The 13,924-nt window shown below is 45.1% G+C and overlaps 2 protein-coding genes across 6 annotated transcripts in view; one reads left to right on the top strand and one right to left on the bottom strand.

The window, feature by feature from the left end:
- The window catches only part of Casp8 (caspase 8, apoptosis-related cysteine peptidase), a 26,510-nt gene extending 21,458 nt beyond the window's left edge, over positions 1-5,052 (top strand). For all 4 annotated transcript variants that reach the window (XM_005373210.2, XM_005373209.2, XM_005373212.2 and 1 more), the window contains 3 exons: positions 527-668; positions 2,753-3,254; positions 4,444-5,052. In XM_005373210.2, the coding sequence (XP_005373267.1) occupies positions 527-668; positions 2,753-3,254; positions 4,444-4,579 (780 nt within the window). In that variant the 3' untranslated portion in view covers positions 4,580-5,052. The remainder of the gene's footprint in view (positions 1-526; positions 669-2,752; positions 3,255-4,443) is intronic.
- A 711-nt stretch (positions 5,053-5,763) lies between these two features.
- The window catches only part of Als2cr12 (amyotrophic lateral sclerosis 2 (juvenile) chromosome region, candidate 12), a 56,402-nt gene continuing 48,241 nt past the window's right edge, over positions 5,764-13,924 (bottom strand). For both annotated transcript variants that reach the window (XM_005373202.2, XM_013511720.1), the window contains one exon: positions 5,764-6,005. In XM_005373202.2, coding sequence (XP_005373259.1) covers positions 5,879-6,005 — 127 coding nt within the window. In that variant the 3' untranslated portion in view covers positions 5,764-5,878. The remainder of the gene's footprint in view (positions 6,006-13,924) is intronic.

Raw genomic sequence — 13,924 nt, 5'->3', positions numbered from 1 at the left:
GAGAGAGAGAGAGAGAGAGAGAGAGAGAGAGAGGGAATACTTGAGCCTTAGTAAGCACACTGAGATATGAAGCTTAGGTAACCTGCCCAGAACCTGCAGGCCAGGAACCTGGCTTCTGCCCTCGAGTCCCTTTCTGCACCTCGCTGGGCTGCACACACCTCGGCCGAGTGCTGAGATCCCTGCAGTGAAGCAGCCCTAGGAGACACAGCAGGACACCTCATGTCAGGTCCCGCCGTGTGGTCCTGGGACCTCGCAGTGGGCCTGGGAACTTTACCTGAGCCCTCACCTCCCTGAAGCTCTTGTGCAAGTGAGGGACGCTGGCCTGCGGGGTGACAGTGACACACCGTGTTCAGCGTGCCGGGTCCTGAGGGGCACGGTGGAGCAGCGCCTCTCCCCACCATGCAGCCTGAGAGTTCGACGAGGCCAGCCTGCCAGGCCATGCCCAGCCGCTTCCAGGGAGATTGCTGTCCACACCTCCCAGGCTGCACCTGCGCAGTAAGCTCCTGGCTTGGGTTTTGTTTTGCAGACACTGGACAAAGTTTACCAAATGAAAAGCAAGCCACGGGGGTACTGTTTGATCTTCAATAACTATGATTTCAGTGAGGCACGGGAGAGTATACCCAAACTCTGCAAGATGAAGGACAGGAATGGAACAGACTTCGATGCAGGTATAATACAGCCCAGAGAAGTGAGATATTTCTTACATCTGTTTATCTAAAGAGGGAGAAAAAAGCTATAGCAAAAGGGTACATGTTTCAAGAAAACAGATTTGAACATATTTCCTTGAGGAGATGCAGGACATTCCCACATACTTGTTAATGTTCCGCTTTTGTTTCAAATTAGTTTTTAATTTAATTGTCAAAACAATGTGGTGACAAAATACCAAACCTTACTAAAGGCTCACAGTGAAGAGCGGCAGTGAACTTTAATTTTAACTCAGCTACACACACAATGCCCCACAGAGCACACGAGGAGGAGAGCCCTGCAGCTGGGCATCCATGCCACGTGGCGGGCATTGCAGTGGCTTTTGTGAACTTGTGCTACTGAGTGCTGCACAGATCATGAGCTCTTTTTTTTTGTCTTTTTGAAACAGGGTCTCACTATGCAGTTCAGGCTGGCCTTGAGTTCACTTTGTAGCACAGGCTGGTCTCAAAGTCACAATGATCTTCCTGCCTCAGCTTCCCTAGTCCTGGGATTATAGGTGTGCACCACCACATCCGGCTTGTGAGCTCTTAACAAAAATAGCATTTTCAAGTGTTAAACTAGCCAGAAATTCTTTTACTCAGCCTATCTAAATTAAGACTGAGAATTACAGATTAGATGAAAAAGTAATTTGTGGTGTGGGAATATAAAAAATGACTGTAACTAAGGTAATAAATCATCCAACCCAGCCTTTACGGTGCTAAGAATTGTGATTTGATCAAAGAACTTTTGCAAATGGCATTTAAAGAATTGAGTGACGTTTAGGAAATCAGTGTAAACTGATTCTAACCATCAGGACACCGCAGTGCTCCCTGCACTGTGTGATTTTTATTCAAGCAAATTCAGTCTAAGGTTTTAGCCACAGAACTTTAGACCATTGACTGCAGGCGTTGTTACCGTGCACTTGGTGTTGAAGGGATGTTTTCAGGCCTTTTATGCCTATTCACATAACAGCTGGAAATTCCTATGAAATGGACTTGATGTGATTTCTGGAGTCCGTCCTTCTGATCTCGGGCCACGGCGAGAGTCTGCTCCGCATGCAGCGAGCCCCAGGCCCCGCTCTGCTGAGTCCCTGCTGAGCTGCTCTGCAGTCACCCTCAGCACGCCCCACCTTCCAAACAATCAGAACCGTCCCCAGAACAGAGACACTGTGTTAGCTTTCCCAAGCTCTTCTGAACCCACAAGGGTTCGTTGCTTTTCAAAATAAAAATGAAGCTGGGCGTGGCGGCGCACGCCTGCAATCCAGCACCCAAGAGGCTGAAGCAGGAGGATTGTTGTAAGTTCGAGACCAGCCTGGGCTACAAAATGAACTCAAGGCCAGCCTGAACTGCATAGCAAGACATTGTCTCAAAAAGTCAAAAAGCCGGGCATGGTGTCGCACACCTGTAATCCCAGCACTCGGGAGGCTGAGGCAGGAGGATCCTTGCGAGTTTGAGACCAGCCTGGGCTACAAAGTGAGCTCAAGGCCAGCCTGAACTGCACAGTGAGATCCTGTCCCAAAAAGACAAAAGAAAAAGAAAAGAAAAGAAAAAAAAAAAAACCCAAGAAAAGCAGTTAAGCTGAAAGCAGTTGCTTTTATAGGGTACAACTGAGTAATAGAGATATAGAAAGAGGGTAATTTTTCCGGTAGGTCTTTTTAATTTTATTGATATCTTTTATTTTGATAAATATAAATAATTTGAGAAGTTTCAGCATAAACATAGTTTTTGTATTGAAAAATTATTTTTGTTTCTTCTGATTATGTAAGGAATACAGTCATCTTTCGATTTGGCTGGGTAGTAAACCTAAATAATAGCTCATGCATCTTGTAAGAAGTTCAGAAAGGCAGCAGGCCAACCATAGCACACTGTCTGTTCCCCTTTGAATCAGGACTTGGGGATGGTTTCAGCTGGTGACAATAAACACAGACGCATGCAGAATCCAGCTACTGATATAGAATGTCTTGTTCTTTAATCTCTCGTTCATATTCTTCCCCACTGATGCCAGCCCTGTTTCCAGCTCTCAGCTGTGGTGTGGGAGTGCTATCTTCCTGATTTCCTTCACTTTTCAGCGACTTTAGATGGGACCTTCACTGAACTGCACTTCGAGACGGTGCACTGGAGGGATTTCACAGCGCAGCAGATCTGCGACAAGCTGCAGTACTACCAACGCACAGACCACAGCAACCGGGACTGCTTCGTCTGCTGCGTCCTGTCCCACGGGAACAGGGGCACCATCTACGGCACAGATGGGCAGGAGGTGCCCATCTCCGAGCTGACCTCTTACTTCATTGGTTCCAAGTGCCCCTCCCTTGCCGGAAAACCCAAAGTGTTTTTTATTCAGGCTTGTCAAGGGGAGAACTACCAGAAAGCTATCGCTGTGGAGACCGACTCGGATGAGAACAAAGCCTGTCTAGAAGAGGACATTTCGTGTCCCCCGATGACCATCCCGGATGAGGGTGACTTCCTGCTGGGGATGGCCACTGTGGACAGCTATGTTTCCTACCGAGACTCCAGGAAGGGCAGCTGGTACATCCAGACACTGTGTGAGAGCCTGAGAAGGAGATGTCCTCAGTGAGTTTGGCCTTCTCCTCTCCTCCGCTTGTCACCTGGCTCCCCCTCCCCGCCCCAGGCTGCTGTCCAGAGCCCACTGGACGGGGCTCTCAGGCTGAGGCCGTCTGCCGGTCAGAGCTGGCCCGAGGGGCGCGGCTGCCCTTGTGTGGGTGTCCAGCGTGGCTCACGCAGCTGCACTTCCCGGGTCTGGTGGGGGGGGGGCTGGCGAGTGTTAGTGGGTTCCGGCCACAGAGGGAAAGCGGACATTCCTCCTGGGGGGTTGCTGTGCGAGGACAGCGGGGCCTCCCAGAGCTGGGCAGGATGACCGCAAGAGCCCCGCTTGCAGCCTCCAGGCAGAGGCCACAAATCTCCGGGAAGGCAGGAGCCCGAGGTAGTGCTTCACAGGCTCCACGCTGTCAGTGGCCCTGGAGCAGCCTGCCAACCTCAGACCTGTTGGTGCATCGTGAGACGTAGGTAGGAAGGAGAAAGAGCCTCCATGCCTCCCCTAAGTGGACCTGCTTTGAAGACACGGAGTGTGGGAAAGTGTCCTCCCTTATTTACTAATCACAGGCTTCCGTTAGGTAAATTAGGGTTTAAATGTCACAGCGCATCCACCGGCACACACAGAACCCTCACAGCAGGTTCCTTCTGGCCAGATTTCTCATTATGTTTTGAGTGTGTGAAGAGGGAGAATTTCCACGGCTTGAGAAGAGTGAGCCATGACAGGAGTGTGTGTTTGCATCTTGTAACTCAGGCAGGGTGCTGCCTGCTCCTGGGGTTAGCTGTACAGATGAGGAGACTGCTGCACAAAGGAGATGAAGCCGCCCGGCTGTCCCCTGGCCATGCGGAGGCAGCCTGGCACCGAGGGCTGGAGGTGGCTGCAGGAGACGCATGGCCTTCAGCTGCCTGAAGTTTGATTACTCTGCAGACGCAAGCACAGAGCAATGTCGACTTCACGCAGAGGAGGGACTTGAGGGGGCCAGGGACGCAGCAGATGAGGCAGAGTGAGAGCCCGCAGGTTGGGAGGGATCTGAGGTTTCTGATGGTCAGGAGGCGTCCCCAGCAAACCAAAGGCAAGTAGGTCTTGGTTGGCCACCATGGCCTCCAAAGCCTGGTGCTGCGAGGGCAGGGCTCTGGGGGGCATGGTGGAGGGGACAGCGGGCGGTTCCACCTCCTGCAGAGCGTCACAACATTACACTCTGTTTTGCAGAGGTGATGATATTCTCACCATCCTGACGGAAGTGAACTTTAACGTGGGCAGAAAGATCGACCAGAGGAACATGAGGAAACAGATGCCCCAGCCGACCTTCTCACTGAGGAAAAAGCTGTTCTTCCCCACCGACTGATGGCCTGGTCCAGCTGCTGAACACGGGGCTTCACGAAAGGCTAAGCACTTGCTGTGTGTACCTGTTCTGGATGGCGGGAGAGGAGAACGGAGCCTTGTGCTTCACTGGGGCGAAGAAGCACCCATCAGCAGTTACCCCCTGCAGAACACCAGCGCCCTGCTCCCCAGCCATCCTCTACACTACTTTTCTTCCTGCTTTGCTGGGGATCGAGCCTTCTGGGTGCCAAGCGAACTCCGCCACACTATTATGTAATTTGGGAGTGTGAGGTTCGAAGGCATGGATTCCTCCCACAAAAGCTTTAAAACCCAAGCAGTTCCACTGATCGCACCGCGTCGGCCTGCTGCTGTGGCTGCAGGTCTGGTTCTGCTGCTCCTGGGTGCGCTTCTGTCTGCTTTCTGTCCTTTCGCAGGTGTCTGCAGGTGCTAAGAGCTTTTCAGAGAAAGAGAATAAAATTGCACTTTCCTGTTCTCAGACGTTCTTTTGTCTGTTTTTTTCTTTCCAATGCATTTCACAAGTGGAAAACAACCAGGTCCCCGACCTATTCTACTTTAGCCACCCAAACTGGCTTTCACTGTTGTGTTTTTCGCATTTGTTGTGAACACTTGAAAAGTGTAAAGATACTACATTAAAACCAGAATGTCGTCTTCTGAAAAATCAGAATGGGCGGCAACTGTGACCTCATGCAGCGCAGCACCCACCACCTGGTCTGGAAGTCCCTGCGCTCGTCGGTCAGGCTGGTCAGTGGTTGTTTTCCTTGGTACGCTGCGCTAGGTGCTCTGCCCGCTCTGTGGGCACTGGCGCTGCTGATGGCTTACAGAGCACAGCCAGCACCATCGGACTCCTCCTCCTGAATCACAGGTGAGGGAACAGCGGGAGGTGGGATACGGCACAAGTGTGAGGGGAACACTCTGGGATAAAATCAACACGTTATCTGTCTTGTTAGCTAAATGTCCAGAAGGACAAAACTTACAACCTGAAACAAGGTCAGCATTCAGGAGGAAGAAGGCTTTCAAAGACTCTAGTCTCTTGCTAGTCAAATGTGCGAAAGTAGAAGAGAAAATAGTACCCACCCAAGAAAGCTTCCAGGCACAGAGAACATCAGCTCCCCAAGAGTCAGCAGAAGCCGTGCAATTGAGATTTCAAACAGTCCCATCCTCTCCAAAGAAAGCCAACTGTGACAAAAGTTGAGCCATCCAAGAACTCATCTCATCACAAGGTTTTCTCAAGAAAGCGTCCCAGGCCTTCGCTAGGCCTGCAGGGCTGGTTCCCCACCCTCCTCTGTGGAGAACAAAGTTTTGTTTATGATTCTCTTCTTTTCTTGCTACTGTCTTCTAACATGCCCGAATCACACTCATAAAGAGTGACCGAGGTGGACTTCTCAGGTTGTCTTTCATAAATCTCCTCATTCTTGGCAGTTATCTTTTGCCTGCAAACAGAGCGGAAGATGTATCACTAGAGACCCAGGGTGAGAAGGGGCCAGGAGAGGGGAGGTGCACGTGATGAATGGATTTTGTTTTGGCAGGTTTGGATGCATGTGTAACATACTTTGATCACTTCCACCCTGTAGCTCCCTCGTCGGTGCCCCCCCATTCTCCTCGTCTCCTGCCCCTCTCTCCAGGTCACCCTTCTGCCTGCATGACCCTCTTAGAGATGGAAAACACTTCCTGTGTCCTTCTGGGCAGGCTGATTTCGCTTAACACGATTATCCCCAGTGCCACCCATGTTTCTGCAAGTGACATGATTTCATTCTTCGTTTCTTTTGAATTTAATGTGATTGTTCTTTTTCCTTTATTATTAGTCTCTCTCAATTTTACAAACATTGGGCTGCAGTGTTTCCCCCGCTGTCCTCCCCTTCCGCCCTCCTTGTCTATGCAGAGTCTCCCTTACACCTTCCTGTCACCCTTCTTGGGTTACACGTGTGAGGGGACCTGCAACATCTGCCTGAGTGTGGCACATTTTGCTCCACACGACGGCTGTGGGTTCGTCCCTTTCCTTTAAAATGCCCAAGTTGCATTCTTCATGGCTGAGTAATACTTCACTGTGTAGGTACACATTCTCTTTATTCACCCTCTGGTCATGGGCACCCAGGCTGGCTCGCTACCTTGTGTATTTACTGCAGTGGTGCTGCAGTAAACTTGGGTGTGCAGCTGTCCCTCTGAAGTGCTGACTTCAATGTTTCGGTGTACGCAAGGAGTGGCATAGTTGGATCAGATGGCAACTCTTTTTTGGTTTTTGAGGAATGCCCATTCTGGTGTCCATGGTGATAACGTACTAGTTTGCGTTCCTATCAGCATTTAATGCCTTTTGTGTTCCTGATGTTGGTCACACTGACAGGGCTGGGGTGTGCTCCCAACAGTTCTGACTTTTGGGGCTGGGGATTTAGCTCAGCGGCACAGCGCCTGCCTGGCAAGCGCAAGGTCGTGAGTTCAATTCCTGGTACCAGAAAAAAAAAAAACAGTTCTGACTTTCATTACCCTAATATCTAAAGATGTTGTGTAGTTTTTGTTCCTGTTTTTTTTTTTGTTGTTGTTGTTCGTTTTTTCTCTTTTTGAGACAGAGTCTCACTCTGCAATTCAGGCCTTGAGCTCACTTTGTAGCCCCAGCTGGTCTCAAACTTGCAGTGATCCTCCTGCCTCAGCCTCCCGAGTGCTGGGATTACAGGCATGAGCCACCACATTCAGCAATGTTGTGTAGTTTTCTCATGTACTTCTTGGCCATTTGTGCTTTAAGAACTATCTGATCAGTTCATCTGCCCATGTACTGATTGGGGTATTTGGCTTTTGGGCATTAAGCTCTTTTTTTTTGATTTTGGTTTTTCTCTGGTATCAGGAACCGAACTCACGACCTTGCGCTTGCCAGGCAGGCGCTTTGCCGCTGAGCTAAATCCCCAGCCCCTGGGCATTAACCTCTTGAGTTTTTTATATATTCTAGGTTAATCCTTTGTCAGAAGAGTAGCTGACAAAGGTTTTCTCCTATTATGGAGGGAGCTTCTTCACTCTGTCGTTTTCCTGCTGTGCAGAAAGTTTTATTTTCCATGTGGGTCCATTTGTTTTTTTTGTTTGTTTTTGTTTTTCTTCCAGTACCAGGAATTGAACTCACGAGCTTGCGCTTGCAAGGCAGGTGCTGTGCCACTGAGCTAAATCCCCAGCCCCTGGGTCCATTTGTTGATTCTTGGTATTTTCTGTGCTGTTCAGTCCCATTTAGGAATTCTTTGCCTCTGTCTACCGCTCCAAGTGTTTTCCTGTTTCATCTTAATAGTTTCACAGTCTCAGGGCTTATGTCGAGGTCTTTGACCCATTTTTAATTGATTTTTGTACAGGGTGAGAGACTGGGACCCAATTTTTAACCTTCTACAAATGGATACCCAGTTTCCCTGCAGTGTTTATTAAAGAGGCTGTCTTTTCTCCAGCATGTATTTTTGGCACCTTTGAGAGAATCAGATGATCGTAGTTTCAAGGCTGTGGTTCTGTGTTGTCTGCTCTGCTCCACTGCTCTAGGGTCTGTTTTTGTATCAATACCATCCAGTGTTTGTTATGATGGCTTTGTAGTTTTTTGGTTTTTTTTGAGACAGGGTCTCACTATGTAGTTCAGGCTGGCCTTGAACTCTCTATGTAGCCCAGGCTGGCCTTGAACTCATAGTGATCCTCCTGCCTCAGCCTCCCAAGTGCTGGTGTGTGCCACCAGGCCCAGCTAGAATTTGAAATTGGGTATTGTGGTGTCCAGCCTTGTTCTTTATACTAAGAATTATTTTGACTATTCTAGGTCTTTCTTGTTTCCATATGAATTTTAGGATTTTTTTCTGATTTGTGAGGAATGTCATTGGTATTTTGACAGGGATTGCATTGAATATGTGGATCACTTTTGGTGATGTGGCCATTTTAACAATATTAACTCTTCTGATGCACAAACAGAAGAGGTCTTTCCACTTTCTATTGCCTTCTTATTTCTTTGGTGTTCTAAAATTGTCATTGTAGAGAGGTCTTTTACCACCTTGATTATATTGTTCCCTAGGTATTTTTTTGAACCTATTGTAAATGAAATCATTTGTCTGATTTTTTTCTTGGCTACTCCACTATTTGGTGTATAGAAGCTTTGCACAGGGGCATCATTTTAGCCAGTGAGGTTATCCAAGGGGCAGTTATTGCTAATTGAAAACATTACTGGTGTGTAGAAAAGCTCGGGTTTTTTGATGTTGCTTTTATATTCTGCTACTCTGCTGAACTAATTAAGCGTAAAATCTTTCGGTGGTGCCTTCTAAGCACGGGGTCATGTTGTCTGCAGACAAGGAACACTTGACCACTTCCTTTCGTATTTGCATCCATTTATTTATTTCTCTTGCCTAATTGCTTAAGCTAAAATTTCAAGTGCTGCATTGACTAGAAGTGGTGAGAGTGTACACCCTTGCCCTGTTTCTGGTTTTAGAGAAAATACTTTAGTTTTTCCCCATTCAGAAAGATGCCAGCTGCGCATTTTGGCCTGTACTATATTGAAATATGATCTTTTAATTCCTGGTTTCTTCAGGGCTTTTGTCATAAGGGAGGGTGAATTTTGTCTAAAAGTTTTTTATGCATCAATTGAGATAATTGTGGTTTTTTTTATCCTTGATTCTATTTATGTGGAGTATTATGTTTGTTGATTTGTGTATGTTGCACCATTCTTGCATTCCTGGAAGAAAAGTCACTTAATCATGGTACATCATCTCTTCAATGTGTTGTTGAATTTGGTTTGTGAGTATTTTGTTAAGGATTTTTGCATTTATATTCATCGAGCATACAGGCCTATAATTTTCTGCATCTGGTGTTAGGGTTGTACTGGCCTTGCAGAATGAGTTTGGACTCATTCTTTCCTTTCTGTTTCATAGAATAGTCTGAGGGGCCTTGGCATGAGGGTCTTAAAGGGCTGGTAGGATTTGGCAGTGAACCTTCTGGTCCTGGGCTTTTCTTTGTTCAGAGACTTTTTATTACATCAGTTTTGTTGGTTGTTATTGATCTGAGTAGGTTTTCATATCTTTTTGGTTCAGCTTTGGTAGGTCATATGTGTCTAGAAATTTATTAATTTCTTCTAGAGTCTCCAATTTATTGGAATATATGTTTTCAAAGCAGTGGTGTCTGTCATAACATCCCCCTTTTTATCCCTAATTGTCTTGATTTGGATATTCTTGCTCTTTTGGTTAGTTTGGCTAAGGGTTTATCAATCTTGTTTTATCTTTTTGAAAAACCAATCCTTTGTTTTATTGATCTTGTGTATTGTTCTTTTAGTTCCTATCTCATTAATTTCAGCTCTGATATTTATTATATTTTTCCTTCTGTTGGTTTTTGTTTTGGTTTGTTCTTGTTTATCTAAGACCTTGGGTTGTATCATTAGGTTGTCTAAGATCTCTCTGATTTTTAAATGTAGATACTTATAGCTATGAAATTTTCTTCTTAGAGCTGGGTGTGGTGGTGCATGCTTGTAATCTCAGCATTCAGGAGGCTGAGGTTGAAGGACGGCTGAGTTTGAGGCCAGCCTGGGCTACATAAGTGAGTTCAAGTCCAGCCTACACTACGTGGTAAGACGCCGTCTCAAAACCAGGCATAGTGGTCTACACCTGTAATCCCAGCACTCAGGAAGCTGAGGCAGGAGGATTGCCACAAGTTTGAGACCAGCCTGGGTTACATAATGAGGTCAGGGTCAGCCTGAACTATACAATGAGACCCTTTTTCAAAAAAAATGAAATAAATAAATAAATAAATAAATAAAGACAAAACCAAACAACAACAAAACTTTTCTTTCTTCTTAGAATTGCCTTTAGTGTATCTCAGTTGCTGGTACAGTGGTATCTTGGCTCACAAACTTAATTTGTTCCACAGTTCTGGAAAATGTGGCAGTGGTCATATTCATGTGGGAAAGATGGCTGCAGTTTGTCACCTGACGAAGAGTTTGCAAACAGAAACAAAATGTTGCCAGATGCGTCTGTTTGTGAATCGAATTATTTGCAAACAAAAGTGTTGGAGGCACTGCTGTATATTATGTTTTTCATTTGAATCTAGGAATTCTTATATTTCTTCCCTGATTTCATCAGTGACTCACTGATCACTTAAAAGTGAATTGTTCAGTCTCTATATGTTTGTCTAGTTTCTCTTGGTAATTTCTAGTTTCATTCCACTATGATCTGATAAATGCAATAAATTATCAAAATTTTTTGTATTTGTTAAGGCTTGTTTCATGGTCTAAAATACCCATTTTGGAGAACATTCCATGAACTGCTGAGTAGATGTCTATAGTGTAGTTGAGTGTAATGTTCTGTAGACATCTCTTAGGTCTACTTGGTCTATGAAATAATTTACTTCTGATGTTGCTTTGTTCATTTTTAAATCTGGGCGACCTATCAGTGAAAGTGGAGTATTGAAGTCACCCACTATTGCTGCATTGAGATCTATGTGTCTCTTTGTGTTAAGTGGTATTTGCTTTATGAAATTGGGGCACTAATGTTTGGTGCATATATGTTTACAATGGTTCTACTGCTTGCTGGATTGTCCCTTTACCAGCATGTAGTGGCCTTCTTTAGTCTTGACTGATTTGGTCTTACAGTCTGCTTTGTAAATCTGAGTACAGCTACTCAGCTTGCTTTTGGGTTCCATTTATATGAAATATTGTTTTCCATCTTTCCACTTTGCTTGTTTTTAGTTGCTAGTGAGGTATGTTTCTTGCAGTTGGGTCTTGTTTTTACACCAATCTGCCAGTCTTTGTCTTAGAGAATTAACTGCCTTAATTAACTGAATTAATTGGAAAACTAACTGTCTTAATTGGAAACCCTATTTACAGTTCAGGTTATTACAGATGGGTATGTACTAATCCCTATCATTTGGGTTTTATTTCCTAATGTTTGATTGTTCCAAATTCTCAGTAGTTTATTTTCTCTTCTTCTGCATTCAGGATTACTGTCTATGTCTTCTGCAATGCTGGCTCCGTGGTCATCAATTTCCATAGTAGGTGCTTATCTTGGAAATATTTCCCCTTTAATTTTGAAGAATAGCTTTGATGGACACAGTAATCCAGGTTGGCAGTTATTTTCTTTCAGAGCTTCATGTATACTGTTCCTTTCCTGGTCTTCACGGTTTCTGCAGAGGAGTCTGCAGTTTCTCGAATGGGTCTACGGATCTGCCTCTGTAAGGGCCTTTGTGCATCCCTCTTGCAGCTTTCAAGGTTCTCTGCTTGTTCTGCACTCTTGACATTTTAATTATAATGTGACATGGGGAGGATCTTTTGTGGTCATGACTTTGGGGTTCTAAGTGTCTTCTGTACCTGGGTATCTATTATTTTACAAGACATTGAAGTTTTTTTGTTAATATTTTGTTAAATAAAATTTCTATGCCATTACTCTGAATCTCAATACCCTCTTTTACACCAAAAACTCCTAACCATGTCCCCAAATTCTTAGGTGTTTTGTTCATAATTTCTTGCTTTTTTTATTAGTGTCTGAATGTAATAACTCTTCAACCTTATCTTAGAGCCCTGAAGTCCTGTATTCTGCTTGATTCTGTCTATGGGTGAGGTTTTCTACTGTGTTTTTGATTTGACTTATTGTGCTTTACATTTCTAAGGCTTCTGTTTAGTTCCTCTTCAGAAACTTCTTCTTGAATTGCTCTTTTCTATCTTTCATTGTCTTTCGTAATTCATTGAGCTGGATATTTTGTGACCTCTTTGAAGTCAGCAATCATTTTATCAATCAGCTTTTTAAATTCTTTGTCTGGGCTTTCATCCATGTTGATATCTTTGCTTTCAGTTACTGGTGAGTTTTGGACATTTGGTGGAATCATGTTGTGTTTTTCATACTTCTTGTACTTCTACAATAAGATTTGTGCATCTGTGGAGATGGATTCCCTTCCACTTTTATGTGAGAGTCTTCTTCGTGTTCAGACTTCTTTTACAAGCTTGATTCTCAGCGCCACTCAGAAAGAAGAAAACAAGCCATAGTACTCATGATGATAGAAAGACAAACCAGGTATCAAGCTGGGCATGGTGGTGCACCCCTGTAATCCCTGCACTTGGGAGGCTGAGGCAGCAGGATTTCCATGAATTCCAGGCCAGCCTGGACTACATAGTGAGTTCAAGGCCAGGCTGGAATGCATAGTGAGACCCTGTCTACAAAATTTTTAAAAAACAGGTATCAATAAAGCAAAACCAATAATTATGCCATGACTTGTAATAGAAAAAAATCAACAAGGCTAAAAAATTAATAAGGTTTAAAAGTGGTAAGAATAATAAATGGAGAGATGGGGAAAAGAGAAATGGAAGAAGTAAATTTTTTAAAACAAAGAAAAGAATAGAAAATGCAAGATTAAAATTTAATTAAAGAATAAAAAGTAACTAAAATTAGGTGAAAGTAACAGAAAACTAACACACAAACAAGAAAAATAAGAAAAATAAACAAAAACAGAAGTTGCGCATTGGCTGTGTGGGAGGGACAGCAAGTCACCAGGCAGTTGCTATGTGAGGTGAGTGCTGGCTACTGGGGCCACTGGCAAGGCCTGTCAGTGGTGCTGTCTGTCTGTCAGTCAGTGGTGCTGTCTGTCAGTGGTGTCTGACAGACATCCAGAATCCCAAAAATGCCGCTGGCCAGGACACACGCTTCTTTGTTCTTCTTCAGACCCCGAGGTAAACTTCCTGTTCCCTTTGTGCACATGCGAACTAACTCGCAATCCCTTCAACACCTTGCCTGCCCATGTTAACTCCACCTCTAGTCCAAGCTAATAAAAACCCATTCCCCAGCTCCCTCCTCTAAGGTCCTTGCAATCTCCTGCAACCCTCCCATGCCGGCAATAAAGGCTTGTTTTTTCTACCTCTGTCTCTTGCTCTATCTGGAGCCAAACCTAACAGTGTTGTCATCAGTGGTGTTGTTTGTCAGTCAGTGATATTGCCTGTCAGTCAGTGGTGTTGTCTGTCAATCAGTGGTGCTGTCAGTCAGGGGTGTTGCCTGTCAGTCAGTGGTATTGTCTGTTGGCCAGTGGTATTGTCTGTCAGTGTTGTCTGTCAGTGTTGTTGCCTGTCAGTCAGTGGTATTGTCTGTCAGCCAGTGGTATTGTCTGTCAGCATTGTCTATTCAGTGGTGTTGTCTGTCAGTCAGTGGTGCTGTCAGTCAGTGGTATTGTCTGTCAGTCAGTGGTATTGTTTGTCAGTGTTATCAGTCAGTGGTATTGTCTGTCAGTCAGTGGTATTGTCTGTCAGTGTTGTCTGTCAGTGGTGTTGCCTGTCAGTCTGGTATTGTCTGTCAGCCAGGGTATTATCTGTGAGCATTGTCTGTCAGTGGTGTTGCCTGTCAGTCAGTGGTGTTGCCTGTCAGTCAGTGGTGCTGTCTGTCAGTCA

The sequence above is a fragment of the Chinchilla lanigera genome, unplaced genomic scaffold, assembly GCF_000276665.1.
Source record: "Chinchilla lanigera isolate Chin_1 unplaced genomic scaffold, ChiLan1.0 scaffold00002, whole genome shotgun sequence".
NCBI lineage: Eukaryota > Metazoa > Chordata > Mammalia > Rodentia > Chinchillidae > Chinchilla > Chinchilla lanigera.
The sequence above is the reverse complement of the archived record's forward strand: the minus strand, read 5'-3'. Positions and strand labels throughout refer to the sequence as shown.